The following is a 15,969-nucleotide window of genomic DNA, read 5'->3' as shown; positions in this document are numbered from 1 at the left end:
TTTAAAGAAGTTTTTACAAGTATTCAGGCATCTCACTCCCAGAGAAATCAGTGTGGGTCTAGATGCCCCAAATCTGATTTTTATGGCTGTTGCATTAATAGCTATCAGATACACATAAATGTAGTCTCTAGGATTTCCCCTCAATGATTATTCAGTCTGCAGTTAACCATGATGGAGAACCTCCCCTCTGCATATCTTCTGACTTTTGTATCAGGTCTTTGCCAGGTTTTACTAGTGACAGGATGAATGTGCTGAGAAGTTATAATAGGCCATGGTTACTCTGAGTCTCTGCAAATATCAGTATTCCCAGGATTAATATATCTAATATCTGCATTTAAATCTTACAGTGAAATCAGACTGCTTCTTCCCAGCTGCTCTTCTACGCCCCACAAAAATAAAAATGGAAACAAGCACACCATTGAAGGTATTTTAACACACGATAGCCATATTTTAATCCATTTAATGTGAGCTATGCACATTTTGTTTAGGCTGATTTAGATTAGAATTTTAGAAGGACTAAATAATATAAAATCACAGTGTATTTTGTCAAAACAGTGATTTTACTAGCCAAAGGTGTCACCTGATCAAAAAGAAATGTCAAGTGTAGTTGATAAAACTGTTCCCCACAAAAACCTATTCTTAACAATCACTAGCAAGCAGCTACTTTCTAACACCAAAAGCCAACATCAGCATCACCAGCTGCCTGCCAAGCACACATCAACCACAACACTTCCCAGAAAAGAGGGACTAAATATCTCTCTGAGCAGCAGAGCAGCAGCAACCCCTGCCAAGGCCTCGGAAGAGCAGTGCCTGGTAGCAAGGCCTCTCTTTCTTTGGGAAGACACAGATAGCTCAGGAATGACGATTAGCTGGTGCCTACTGGGGACAGAAGGGAGCTGCTAAGGCCACAAAGTAGCAGTGATTCCTTCCCTGAACATGATTTTTTTTTCCAGTGCATCAGATTTTTTCTCCCAATGCCTCAGTTACCCTCACTGATTCAGAATGTGGTCTATCTCACTTCAAGGTTAATTTTTTTCTAAACAACATCCCCCAATTTGGTCTTGCAGTGTGAACGGTGAGTTCATGGCCTAGTTCTTATACCAGCAAGGCTGAAAAATTCCTCAGGTTATCAGATCTCTCTTCTATGAGCAGGAATCCACAAAAGACAAGCTACTCTTCAGCCTCCTCTCTAGTTAGAGGCGTCTAGGTCAGCATTTCCACGCCTCTCCCGAGGCGCAACAGCTTGCTAAGGAGGCTACAGTTACTTGGGCCATCCTTCAAAAATATTGGCAGCTTACTTCCAAAGTAGCAATGACATTTTGGTTAAGAACAGACCCTTACACCCTCCCTCCACGTTGACACAAAATAGTCAAAGGACAAGAGAAAGGAAGAGAACCAAGTAGGAGCTGGCAGGTATTTTTGCTTTGCACATGTAGGGAGTTCAAATCATATTCCTGCCCCTGGTGAAAGCAATCACAGTAGCAACCCCAAATATAAAAAAGAAGTGAGCTTGGAGTGTTTACTCCTTCCCTCAGTATACTGGAACAAGGTCTCCTGGTCTTTTACACAGGATACTTTTTTCTTTTTTCTTTTCTTTTTCTTTTCTTTTCTTTTCTTATTTTTGAATGTGATCAAGTATAGCCAGCTGTACATTTATCAGACAAAAAAACCATGAAAACACAGATTATGAGAGGAGCTAGCAGCATTGCCTATTAAGGCTGTTTGGCAATGTTTTCTGATGCTTTTAACTTTGCCGACCTTTTGTTACTTCAATAGAGGATTTTCATGACAAGAACTTACCTCAAGATAGTGTTTTTGGTTTGATATTTCTGTTTGTTTGTATTGAGTTCCAGAAAATAGTTCAGCTATTCCCAAAACTGAGGCTGGGGAAATGTTACTTTGCCATTAAGAAAAAAAAAAAAACAAAACTCTGGCAAGGCTGTCTCAGAAAATCACACATCTTCATGCTTTGTGGAAAGGACACGCTCAGCAAGTGGCTGGCTATTGTGTTAGAAATACTTTGTTTCTGTAAAATTCTACCCATCTTAAACACATCCCAGAAAAATCTCATGTTTGCCTAAGTACCACATGCTCTTCTTTCCAGTCTAACAGGTTCAGAATTAGAAAATTCTGTTCCCAATGAGATCATGCTCTGACCAGATTATGTCTGCTTTCTGGGTTGGGGCCGTGTACTAGGGCCCAGTTTCCCAGGTGATTAACTGTGCAGCCCTAGCATCCCTCTACAATACACTTTCATGCATATGTGTATATAGACAGACAGACACAGGAGTCAATAAACTAGACCTCCTTGATGCTGAGTAAGCCAGAAGTCCCAAGCATGCCATTTAAAAACATCCTGTGTGGTTGTAGTTCATTGTCTTTTGCTCCACATTTAATTAGTAACATTGCCGGAATGTCATGAATACTAACACAAAAATGACAATGATATATGATCCCATAAATGATGATAAATTGGGTAAATGGAAAAAGAATCACAGTGAAATACAGTTTTAAGAAATTTTACAGATCCATATGGATCTGTTTATGTGCTCTGACCATTAGAAATTGAAAGTCATCTTTACTCATTCTAAATACATATAAAAATTTGGTTTCTGACAGGTTAGATTGCTACATGAATGAAAAATGTCTATTTGCACATCACTATTCTGGCTTAATTGCGCTGATAGTCATCCTGTTAGAACCACAGATCCTATTCACTTTTTTTTTCTTATGCTTCTGGGAGAAAAAAAGCTGAGCTGCAGTGAATTAATTCAATTAGCAAGGAAGATTCTGAGTACAACTGGCATTGTATTATACACTACTAACTGCAAACTGAAGTTTTGAATACAAACAGCTGTAGGCAGTTCTAACAGTACTCAGGATTTAATTTTAAAGGCAAGTGGTTTAAACCAGTGCAACAAACAGCACAGATAAGCAACAGTCAGAATTTTGCTTGTGGGCCAATTGACTGGAAAAACATAATTGTGAACAAGTTCCAAGTGCAGATCTGTAAGCATTTCTGTTTTGGAGAAACTCAGAAATACAGAAAAACACTTCAAGCATGAAAATACATGCTCCTGTAATTCCTCTGGAAAGCGCCAGCTGCAGCCCAGAAGGTCTTTCAGCATGTTTGTACCCAAGTGTGAACATGCTCTGGTTCACCACTGGGCTAATTAATGCAGGCACAGTCTCCCATTGCTGTGACCACACAGCGCCTGGCCAAGGCTGCATGTGCCAAGTCCAGAGATGGAGGGAATTTGGTTACAGCTGGCTGCAGCCAGCTGAAGGGAGACCTGGAAAAACAGAGGATGGTGAAACTGGGTGCTACAGATATTTCAAATCTTCTCTCATCAGTCTCCACTAGCCAAACCTTTAATCACCTATAACAGCCTACACCATGGTTCAAGACAAGATCTCACCTACCTTATGCACACCAGGAAATTAGGCACAAAATGTGATGGAGGGACAACTCTGTACTTCTGAGGAAGCATGAGAACGAGCTTCTTTCACACTAAGCCAGTGGGCAAGACATCCAGCTCTTGAAAGACCTGTTCTCACTTCACTGTGTTCCCAGCCAATGAAGTGGATGATTCTGCTTTCCAAAACCACTGTTCCGATCGTCAGTAACAGCAAAATTGTAACTTTTTTGAAGAAAACATTAGTTCTCAGATATGCTACTGTTTAGAGCTTTTCATTTTTCAGCTTATTCAGCAGAGTAAACTGATCAAACAGAAAAGCACTTTCCTCCAACTGATCACCTTAGTATCCTTCTTTAGTATCTGCTAGAAATAATACAAAAATTCAAGCAAAGCCTACTGCTAGGATAAAAATCTACACTGATCTGATATCATGATGGATGTCACACTACAGGTTTGCTTAGAAACCCAGGGCAATGTATTTCATCCACATTCCTACCTGACAGCTGCTTTCTCCACATGAAAGCAAGTAAAGCGTTACATCTAGAATGTATTTGGAAGATCTGGCAGAAAGTTGTGTTCCAGATCAGATATATCAAAGATCAGATCACTGCTGACAGAACATTCTGCATTTCATTCTCAAATTTAGAAGCTCTACTGCAGGTGGTAGTAAAGGTGAATACTGATGTAATACCATGCGAAAAAGCAAGGTGAGCAAACACATGGAAAGTTTATAGGCATATATGGGCAGCATAATACCTGAGCTAGTTTTAGAAGGACTTACACCAATATCAATCATTATTTCTGAAAAGCCACAGACAACAAGGAGCATCTTGTAAAACTGGAAAAAAAAGCAAGTAAATTGTAAAATGAAATTAGACTGATCCTAATCATTACAACAAAATGCATCCTTAATATGACTTCACTGGGACATCCGGCTAAGAAAAAAAGCAAGTTGCAAACAACACAGATTTGTGAATAGGCAGATTCAGGCATTAAGATTGTTTTATCAGCTGCAATGCTGTGTGCTTGGAAACACATCACATAAGCTTTTAGGAAAGCCACACACTCCAATTTTATAGAACAGTTATTTCCTCCCCTAGAAACTAACCTGTCTGAAGGACAGGCTAGAGAGCAGCTTCCTTTTCTCAAGTGTTTCTGAAGAGCAACTAGAAAGTAAATCTATGCAGTAACGTTCTTCCTACTCCTAAACACATGGGTTTAGTTTGGGTTTTAGGCTAAACCAAACATTCAGAAAGTTACCTTGTTAGAGCGGGCGTAGTCATGCCAACTTGCACTCCAATAGCCATCGGAATACCTCCGCAGCGGATATATCCCAGTTCTTCTGCCACTGCAACGTTATACGAGAAGTCCAAGCCCATGCCACCATATTCTGAAAAAAAGAAAATGTGTGCGACATCCGTGCTAGAGACTCTCGTAAGCAATGAGGAAAGAAAAATAACACTACCGCAAGGACTTGCGACTGGGATTTTGCTATTAACGTTTACAAATTTGACTATTATCTTCCTTTTAAAAGGAAGCGGTGCCACACTTTTCCAAAAAAGAAAAAGGAATTAAAAAACCCCCCAAAACGTGAACTTAAAATTACATCTGCTATAATTCTCTATGTGTGCATCAGGTCACCTCTGGATATGCTAAGTAGCATCATTACTTATACTGGAAACAGCAAGAAAAATTGAAGGGCTACTGAAAACAGCATCTATGTGAAACTAGTCTTTCTAGCAGTACAGTCACACAAACACATTACCACGAAGCGAGACGTGCGTCTCTTCCGCGGCGAGAGCCCTCCACACGTGGGCTCTCACCCCCGTCCGCTGGACGGGAGCTAACCGTCCTCGCGCCGAGTACCGACGGCAGCACAGAGCGAGGCCGCGCGCCCACCGTCTCCCCGGGGCAAGTTACCGTTGTAGCTTAAAACCAACATTAGAGAGAAGTAGGATACCGAGGGTGCATGCTTCATATCCCAGCGCCTGGACGCCACGCTCATTAAAGCATTTTTCATTAGCACGCGGGTGACGGCGCCGGGCGGTGGCCGGGCGCCTGCACAGATGATTCTTCCTGCCCGCCCGCCCGCCACCCCGCGCGTCCAGTTAAAGAGGATATTATTCCCCAGCACCTCCCCGGCCACACAACAGCGCCTACGGCTGATAAACCACCACGCAGGAGAGCACAGGAAAGCACTGCATTTCTGTGACAGATGAGGTAATTTCTAGGCATAGCAAGCCGTTTATATCCCAGAGGAAGCACGGTGAGACATCAAAGGCCACCGCCTGCTGTTAGCCGACTGAACAGTTTTGATCAGATAACGCTCCTCTCCCCTGCCCCATTCGCTCCTAACCCATTTGAAGAGGAGCTAAGGAAACGCCCCACGGACGGATGCAGTCCTCACCCCACAACCGCAGCCCGCTGGAGCAGATGAGCACCTGGCGTTTTCACGAGCGAGCGGACTCGGTGGCATCCAGCGCCTGAGCTCACCCCCATACTGCCCTCCCTTGAAGTTTTCAAAAAATACCAGTATTTAAAAATGAAAGCAACACAGTGCATGTAAATACAGGGTATTTATAGGTAACAATTAATAGGATATTAATAGGTAATAATTGATTACCTCTGCTGTTATGTGTTCCCTAAACCCACGGGAATGTTTTTGTCCAGCCTTTTTCAGCAGAGGGAAGGTAAATAACAAATTGAAAAGATGAAGTGTGAAGTTTAACTTTCAAATAACATTTGTACTTAGGACAGCCTGAATGGTCTGGACTGTCAGAATTACAAAATAACTACTTTTCAAAATTTTCACATGAAAATAAAGCATGTCTCTTGAAAAAAAAAATCTATATATATACACATATATATACATACATATATACATATGTACACACATATATATACATTTATATATATATATATAAAATTTAAATACAAATTGCTATTTGGAGCTTATGCAATTCAGTGAAATGATAGTAATATGGAGATCTTCAGTATAATATATAATCCAATTCTCTTGTTTTTAAAAAGTAGTTTTGCATGATTCTGTAGCAGCAGTTCAGATCTGGAAGGAGGATGTACCAGACATGAACTGCAAAACATTTAACAGAGCTCAGTAATCCCCTTCCTGCCCTTGAAATAAACACAAGGAAATCACACCTGAGGCATTCCAGCCTCAGCGCTCAATTTACATCTGTAATGTGCTCGGCCAACATGGACTCAAGTGTGAACAAAATTGAAGAGAAGATAATAAAGAAATACTATTTCCTCCTCTAACTACATAAAAGCTAGTAACAGTATGGCACTGCTGGGATAGTGAGGGGTGTGCTGGAAAACTTGGTATTATAAAATTAGTTTAGAAATGAAAACATTCAACAATCAGAAAAACATCAGAGAAAAACATTATAACTGATTACCTTTGTTTTGGCATCATAGAAATGCTTTACACTTGAAAACAGCCAATCACTTTATTGCCAGATCAGTTACTATTAATTTTCTCTTCGCTTTTGTCTACCAGCCACTCATATTTGTCTTCCAATTTCTTTCACAAATCAAAAGCCTAGTTCTTGATTTACCCAAAGTGATTTCACAACTGACCCTAAGAAGAACCATTTTTTATAAGTGTGCAGCTCATACACATTCTTTGTTCATGCCCTCATGCGTTAATATATAATAGATCTAATGTGGCTCTCTTTCAAAATAAGCTACTAAAATGTACATTCAAAAACAAAATGCTGCAAATGACAAAGTAACGTCATTCAAGATAAATCCTACCAGAGAGAGAGGAAAAAAATAGCATGACGCCTCAGGGGTTGAGCAGGCGGAGGGGGAAGCCCTAACACGGCGCAGCGACGATGCACGCTGCAGCCAGCTTCCAGTCGAGGGATAGGTAGCACAGGAGACAACCAATAGATGGAGATAGGCAGAAACAAACTGCGAGACCATTAATCAGCATAAAACTATCCAAATTATCATCGGCTTTGTTCCAGAAGCCAAGGGAAAAAAGGTTTCATGGAGAAAGGAGAGTGGTAGTTTGATGGATGATTGCAGGGGGTGCCTCTTTTGAAGGGTGCAGCCATGCCCACTGGACGCAGCACTTCATTGAGACATATTCAGCCCGTTAGAGCAGTTTGTGCGGCTGTATCTCAAACTAACTTGGGAAACTTTATGTCACGGCTAAAGATGATTTTGTGCCATTTGCGTCACGCCTCTGTTTCACTCACTGCAGTTGTGATAACACACAGTAACCCATAACACTCTCTAACACAAATACTGAATTCAAAGCTGAGACAAGGAAACAAGATCATTTTTATTTCCATTTGCTTGAGTGATAAAGGCGAACGTTTTCTGGAATGAATGTTTAAGGTTTATTTGGAATAAGAGAATAAGCTTCCACTAAGAGGGTTGTATAAACCAGTCATATCAGCAAACAACACTTCCTGGAAGCATCTGTGCAGTGAAGTAATAACTAAGTGCAATAGTTCAACTTAGTTTCATTTAAAAAAGCAAACACCATGCCTAATGTAATTTTTAGTGAAAAATCAAAAATGAGAGAAAAATAAATAAATTTCAGGATTGATTGGATTTTTAAAAATAACAAGATATATATAAATATTCAAATGTAAAACATTTCTAGGGTAAATATTTCATTTAACTTTACATTGACACGTGAGGCTTCAAGAGAAACATTTAGCCACATTTCCATTTTTAATTTGCAGGAAATACTGAAAGAACAAAACAAAGCCAAGCTAAACAAATCTAATGCACTAACACATTAATAACGCAGAACAAGTACAATGAGGCAACTCTGTTATATTCAAATTGTTGATGTCTTGCTGACAACAGCACAACAGCTTCCAGCTGTTAAGCACCAATTCATCCAATATCTTGTCCATTATTCATGGATTTCAGGTGGTTATAGAAAGAACCGACAAAAACCAAAGCAAGCTTACATGAACACACAAAGAAAGAAAAATTCCTTACTATGCCTTTAAACTCTTACTTTAGTCACAGAGATATCAGACATTTGTCAAAGGAATCACCCATCATCACCATCAAAATTCACTATCACACGCTGTAGATGCATAGTTAACTTCACAGCATTCTTAGTAAAGGAACTGAATTACATTTCCATGGTCAGTATATTAACCTGTTTCTTTAAATTGTCTCTGTGGTTTTCTGCCAACCACAACCACATTATTTGAACCTGAGGAAACAGACTCCTCATTTTATAGAGAGCAACTTGTTTCTACACTGCTACGTTTGTGAAGCAGGAGTTCAAGATAAAACAAGTTTCAAAAAATGTATTTTTTCAAAAGATGCAAATGTACATTCTTCTCCTCAATCAAATGATTTAGGGTATCAGGACATTTATATATAAAGATACACAGACAGCAAACTTGATATCCAAAAATACAAATAAAAGAGGAAGATTTTATCTGATCCTCAGCTGCAACAAGCCAAAACACAAAAACCGCTAAGAAAATCAGTGGGGAAAATAGTCAAGGACATTAAAAAAAAAAAAAAAAAAAGTCTGCGCAGAGGGACTTGCAAATCAAAGGAGAAGCTGAGGTCTTTTGTATGACCACACTATTTTTGCGAAGACTAACACATTTCCTGTGACTTGCACAGGTACAGGCTCCCTGCTCATATATGACTGTTCAGTGAGGAGAGGCCTGAAGTCTCTAGTCCAAATTTGGTAGGAGTTTAAGCGTGTTTCTGCTTGGAATTCAGCTTCTGAACTCCATCTCACAGCTCTCTGTTGGAATGACATCATCTGTGATGAAAAAGGTTTATAAGGGACTAGAAACAAGGAAAAACTGGGGATCTGCAGTGTATTTTAAAAACGTGAGTTAGCCTGGAAAAAGGAATAGTGAAAACACAATACAGATGAATGGTTACTCAGTCTTTAATGCTTATATGATTTACCTTGTTTGCTTATAGAGCTGCCAAAATTCACACAAATTATATCTACCAAAAGGATATAATGCAAAATGACTTCTAGTATTGCTGCATAACTCAGGGCAAAAACATGCACTCTTATTTCTAATCACTGTAGAAAGAAAAGTAAAACAGGTATCAACTCCCATGAAGATGGGTCTGAGAGAATCCTTCATCTGACGCCAAGATGACAGAGCTAATTGATAGTTTTTACCATAGCCTACAATTTTAAATCAACAGAAGCAAAATTTGAGTGTTCAAACCTTACTCATCTGTCATAAATATAGTTTAAGAATTTCAATTCCAGAAGACTGCAAAGCGCCCTGATGTTACATAACTGTGTCATCAGTTAGGACAGTATATAAAGTCCTACCAAAACTCTCTTCCTGTTCCTTATGTAAATGCAATTGAAAGAATTTTCCCAAGTGCGTTCTCCTCGATGTTCAATTGCCGGGAACCCATTCTCAAAACCCTTGACTGACCGAGATCAGGAAATACCTGTTACCTTCTTGGTCATTTGCTTCTTTCTGGGTGCAGTGAAGGAGCCTCTCCTTTCATATAGCAGGACACTGTGATTCCCCTTCAGCCTTCCTGAGATGAATGTTTGGGGGGGTTATTTTATTTATTTATGTGGCTAAATCACCCTGATTAATCCACGGAAAGACCAGACCAAAAAAAAAGGAAAAAAAAAAAAAAAGAAAACAAAAACCCAACCGCATAAAAAATGTTGAGGTCTTGTAGCAGATGTAAACTTTTCCTTAACATATTATCTGAATCAGGAGAGTTGATACATATATGTATGTATATATATATGTAAAAAAAAAAAAAAAAAAAAAACAGATAAAGATCTTTTCTAGTCCTAAAACTTTAGTCAGTGATACTACTCTTGTGATGTGGTATTCTCTGGAAAATGAAAAACTGGAATTCCGGAATTTGCTGTTAGTTCCTTTTGAAACAGGTACAGTTAGCGAGAATTAGGCCAATTATCGATGCAAATTATGTGTTCCTGCAATACTCATTGCTATGTATTATAAGTCATCATTGCTACTGCTTCAGAAACCAAATTACTGAGATGAATAAGGTAACTGGAGCTGCCTAGCACTGCCTCAGATGCAGGCAGAGCTACCCTGGAAAACATGGAGGAATTTTTCCTCGCAATGCAAGGACAAGAAACTTTCTCAAAAAAAATGCATATATGAACTCTGCAAAACCTGCCACTAAGCAGATAAATGAATCACACAGGCCTGGTCCTAGCTGGGGGGCCACAAATGCATTTAAACAGGGTTCAAAGCTGTCTAGGTCACTCTGCTCTGGGAAGCCAGAGTAATGTATTTTAAGTCACTGTTTGACAGCAGCTGCACTTGCTACCCTCTGACTTCCAAAAACATCTCTGTTACATATTTATAAAATTTCTTGATTTTTTTTAAATGATCATGCAGCATAACCAAGTGCCCTGTGGGTCAGCAATCACATCTGCATAAATCTTCAAGCTCAAAAGAGTATCAGAGCTCTTTAAAAAAAAAAGACATAAAATCAAAAAATTACATAGAATTAATGTTACGGGTAAGGAAAAGCTAAGCTGTACAGTCTAAACATAGTATAAACGTCCACACGGCAACAAAAGAAATAGTAACACTGTGAAATGATGCAGTAGACAAAAAAAAAAAAAAAAAAGCCCCACACGATTGCATACAATCCTGAATATCACCTATTGCATCAATTCTAACTCAGACAAAACCTGACGTACTTGCTGATCACAGATTCCTCCATCTTTTTCTATCTGCTTTTAAACCAATATGATTTTTCCCCCCAGCAATTATAATCCAGCATCAGTTTCATGAAAGCCGAGATAAACCATCCTACAATTTCTTTGAGGTTAAAAAGTACAGATCTCAATTACTATATATTTGAAAGTTACAATCAAAATAAATACCACAGCATGAAGAAAACCGGAAAAAGAAAAACAGAAGGAAAAATGAAATCAAGAAGTGCGTAAGCTGAATATCGCACCTCCTGAACTTCTGCTCAAGGCTATGCTTCCAGCGTGGTTTCCATTCTGGCAAGCTCATGAACAAAGTACAGCTCAGGTTTCTGAAACAGCGCTTTTGCAACCCCCTTGCTGCTTGTGGTCAAGCAATCAGTAGCTGCAACAAATACAGAAAAGACCCCTGATGCCCACTGAACACGCTGCTATAACCTGTTGCATGTTCCCCTACTTTAAGCTTTGTTTGCGGAAGCTCAGTTTAATCCTCTGAGTCAGGCTTATCTGGTAGGGAATAGAGCTACTCTCGAGCTCGAAGGTTGCCACCCTTGTGACAAACGGGCAAGTATTGCATCAACATCCTTTGAAATGGTGTGTGCAGGCCGGGGCTACTGACATCACTGTGAATCAGCCCTCGGAGTCACTGAAATCGCTCTTCGGGCTCGATGAGGCATCTGCGAGCCTGTGCTAAACGTACTCCTCGTCCCAAGAAAATGACCGCAGCTTGAAGCTGGAAATAGCTCGAAAGCAGCCAGCCAAGAAATACGTTCATTCTTTTTGAACTGATTTTAAATCAGTCGATCTCACAGCTGTAGAGGAACTGTCAGCCCGAAACAGCAACTTCATACGCGGCTGCTGCTCCTGTACGCGACTCCTCACCTCACAGGAACTACCAAACCACCACAAAATGCTCATGCTACTCTGCATCAAGGCAAGCCTTCCTCCAGCAGGATCTGATGAAGTACGAATACACAAAAGGGAATTAAAAGGAATACACAGTAAAAGCCAGACATGCAACATCCTGTAGATGAATAGGCCACAGAAACCGAGAGAAGATGTAACAGATAACACAGAAAGACCCCAAAGAACATTCTCCTGTTCAAGTACAACAGAAAGAAAAGATGAGCGACAGGACTAAATACAAGTATATGCACTCATAAAGAATTTTTAGAAGTTTGATGAAAAGTGGCACCTGAAATCAGAAGGGAATTGTACTCAGTTTTGCAATAAGCCTTATGGCTAAAGAGCAGACTGATTGCTCTCATTTCTTAAAGGCTTCGGAATATAAAATTAAAATTCAGAAGATCCAACTCATGTTCTAGCTCTCCTGTACTTCATGCATATCTACTTAATCCCTGAATCACTTAGCGCTGCTTTTTAGTTTAATTATTTATTAAATTAAATTCACTATTTATTAAAATTGCTATGTTATTAGTTAGTACAAAGATTGACTATTTACCAGCCAAAGCCTTTACTTTACTTTTGTTCTTGGAAGATATTTTATTCAAGTGTAAATTGATAAATATCAGAAACCCAGATTTGTCTGTAATGGCAACCTTTATCTAACTAGCTCAAGATGTCAAATCATAACTGCAATGTTTACGAGATCAAAAGTTCTGAAACTTGCAATCCCCAGATGAAGGTTATAAGCTGAGAATTAGAATTATGGGGAAATTTGAGAAAAGCTGGTTTTGAACAAGCTCTAATAAAAAAAGATTTCCGAATGTGCCCAGCAAATATTGTAATGAACTTTGCACATATTCTGGAGGTAGCCTAGCTAGCAAAAGAGTTTTAGCCTCAGTAGCACAGAACTCAAAGCAGAAATACAGTGTGGGAGACTTCGGTGTAAATCAGCCCAGCTTTACAGGACCAAATGCTTTTCCAGTGGTTGACTTACTAAGATCCTGAGAAGCTGGGCCAGATGTTGAAAAACACCATGCCATCCCAGAAGATGTGTCACACTGCAGATCAACATATTTTTAGCGCTGTTACAGTGAACAAATTATTAAAGAGACATTTATGAACTAATGCTATGGCTATAAACACACCCCTTAACGCTAGGCAATTTCCTTGTTTATGAGCATCCGGAGCCAAAATTCTGGCAGCATCTGCAGAAGTGACACCACGGCCGGCGCGGGACAGAGTCGGGGCTGACAAATGCACAGCTCCCCGTCCCTGGACCCTCTGACCCCTCGCACTGCGAGACGGCTTTCACAGGGCTGCGACCTTCTTAGATGTTTCAGTTCAAGACTAGAGCACAGACAGAAGGAGAGCTTTTTGTATACTTTAGATTAGCTGATTGTTTTTGAAACTGTTTTGCATTAGCATAAGTAAAGCAATAAAAGAGCAGGCTTATTTCTGAGCAATAGACTGTGGTTAACTGTGTAAACTGAAAAACAGACTTCCAGTTTTCCAGTAAATGTCATGAGTCTGATCTGGAAAAAAAAAGTCAAACAACAACGACAAAAAAGCAAAATTCTGGGGGTTTTTATCACAACGATTTTCTAAAAACTTTCATCTCAAAAAATTTCAAAATTTTATTCTTTTTTTTTTTTTGATTTACTTTAAAATAAAATTTCACAATGAAAAATCCTTCTGGATTGGAAATGGAAGATATCTCAATGTCAGAACAACGTATTTCCTCTTCTTTTCTCTGATAAAAGCGATATTTCAGTAAAACTGCCATATTCCCACACTTGCTATATTCTTGATGAACTGATACATTTAAATGGAAAAAGATTTAATTGAAAACTTTTGGTTCGCTAAAGAAGTATGGGGGAACACTTCAAGCACTGTTCTAGAACTGGAAGTGTCTAGTTTGATTCTCATTCCTGCCCAAGATTTTGTGTGGATGCTTTCTCTTCTGATTTATCAGCCATGTTCACAGGACAGACTGTCCCTCTCTGCTTGTAAAAAACTAACGCAGCAGTTTCTAATCGAAACTGCAGTCTCCAGTGCAAAGAATGCTACACTACTATTTTCTTCATCTATTTATATTGAGAGCGTATGAATTATATGTGATGCTGGCCACAAACAAATTGAGTTTCAGTACAGTGAAAAGCATGTCAAAAATAAAGTTTTCCATCCAAGACTATTTTCTTCAGAAGTTTCTATTCAAAACAGTATTTCTATAAGTATTTCCTCATCTGCTGTGATACTCTCCAAGAAAATATCATTTATCAGGATGATCTGTACCCCTTGAGCTGGTTCTTAAATCAGTATTCAAATCAGCATTCAAAGAAGTAAAGTTAAAACCATAAAAAACAGGATACTCCAAGTGGGAATGACAGCACTCAGCTGTACAGAGGATAAAATTATTATGTAGTTTATTACTAAAAACACAAACTGCCTCATACATAATCTTCCTACTGAGAGGATAATAACCTAAGAAAAGGGGAATAGTGACATAGTTAAAGCCATCCATAGGAAAATAAGATGGGCTTAAACAAAAAGCAACACCACAAACACAGACACAAGACAGTACCAACACCCTTCTGCTTTCCCCTGACTCCCACTCCATCTGACTGAGAACTTTGGCCTAAGTGCTTAGGCATGCAGTCGTATAAATATCCTTTTACTATGTAATTTAACTTTTTAGAGCATCAAAAATAGAAAATAAATTTGACTTTAGCAAACAAAAGGATATAGTAAAAGCATATTTACACTGCTGAATGCATAAACTTGCATAGCTAAAGTTATACCTCTCCCAATCTTGAATACTATCTTAATTTACAGACCATTCCAGGAGCCTCATCCGGGCTAGTTGTGCATTAAGCTGCTGCTGCAGAGCTTTTAGAATGTCAGAAGCTATTCATTTCAAACTTTTTTTTTTTAAAGTTGCTACACAACAAATTATGTCTTAAGTACTTGTTCTTAAAATATCACACTGGATTCACAAAGCAATAAATGTATTCTTCAGGAAAATAATGCTTTGCGCACGTGGTGTTCACACAGTACATCTGCAAAACAATTAAATTTTATTGTTTATGCCAAGTAATTCTGGAAGAGAAAGTATATTAAATCAACATATATACTGCATCATATATATTCATGCTTATGGAAAGTCTTTGGAACTGAGTTTTAAATATTCACATTCAAAAATAAAAGCAGCAGAAAGAGTTCATATATATGCTAACAAATCCTTCTTTCCAGAGATCAGACAATTATTCCAAGAGATGTTTGAAAAACAAACTTAGAAGTAATATCTTGGTTATTATCTTCACTGCTGAATAACTTAGTCAATAACATAGCTTTCTGTCAAATTAGAAAATACCAGTAAGGCTAGAATATTTTCTGCCTCCCATAGAAAAAAAAATGCTCCAGAGCCCTCATATTATTCCCATCTCTCCAACACCTTTACAAGCTGACAAAAAACAGAGGGGGAAGGGAAGGCAGGTAGGTTTTTCTCCAAGGAAAAAGCATTTGCTAAAGCTATATATTATGACCATGATTTTTAAGTTTCTCTTGTATTGTGCACTTTCCATTAGATCCATTTAATTGCAAACAATTTTAAAAACCCGATAGGCCTGGCAAACATCTATCACATAACCAGTTTTATTACCGTGTTGTGTGTACTGTTCCTAAATGAGTCAGTGAAACATTTGAAATCAAAAAGAAAGTCCTAGGCAATTTATCAGTATGTAGGTGTAATAATCTCCACAAACAGAACACATAATTATAAAATTATGTTGTTATTAATGCTTTTTGGCATGTGTTTGAGAGTAACATTCCTTTCCATCACATAAACTGTTTATGCCAAGTATTTTAGAGGCTCTCTTTTAGAAACTTATCTAATAGTCACAAAAACATTGGCCCAGTTTTCACATGCTTCCATCCACCCAGCTCCAG

The 15,969-nt window shown here is 38.8% G+C and overlaps 1 protein-coding gene across 3 annotated transcripts in view; it reads right to left on the bottom strand.

Moving 5' to 3' along the window:
- LOC134136880 (probable acyl-CoA dehydrogenase 6) overlaps positions 1-15,969 on the bottom strand; it is an 88,003-nt gene that overhangs the window by 26,558 nt on the left and 45,476 nt on the right. For all 3 annotated transcript variants that reach the window (XM_062569130.1, XM_062569131.1, XM_062569129.1), the window contains exon 3: positions 4,680-4,809. In XM_062569130.1, coding sequence (XP_062425114.1) covers positions 4,680-4,809 — 130 coding nt within the window. The remainder of the gene's footprint in view (positions 1-4,679; positions 4,810-15,969) is intronic.

The sequence above is a fragment of the Rhea pennata genome, chromosome 2 (assembly GCF_028389875.1).
Source record: "Rhea pennata isolate bPtePen1 chromosome 2, bPtePen1.pri, whole genome shotgun sequence".
NCBI lineage: Eukaryota > Metazoa > Chordata > Aves > Rheiformes > Rheidae > Rhea > Rhea pennata.
This window is presented reverse-complemented; position numbering and strand designations above follow the sequence as displayed.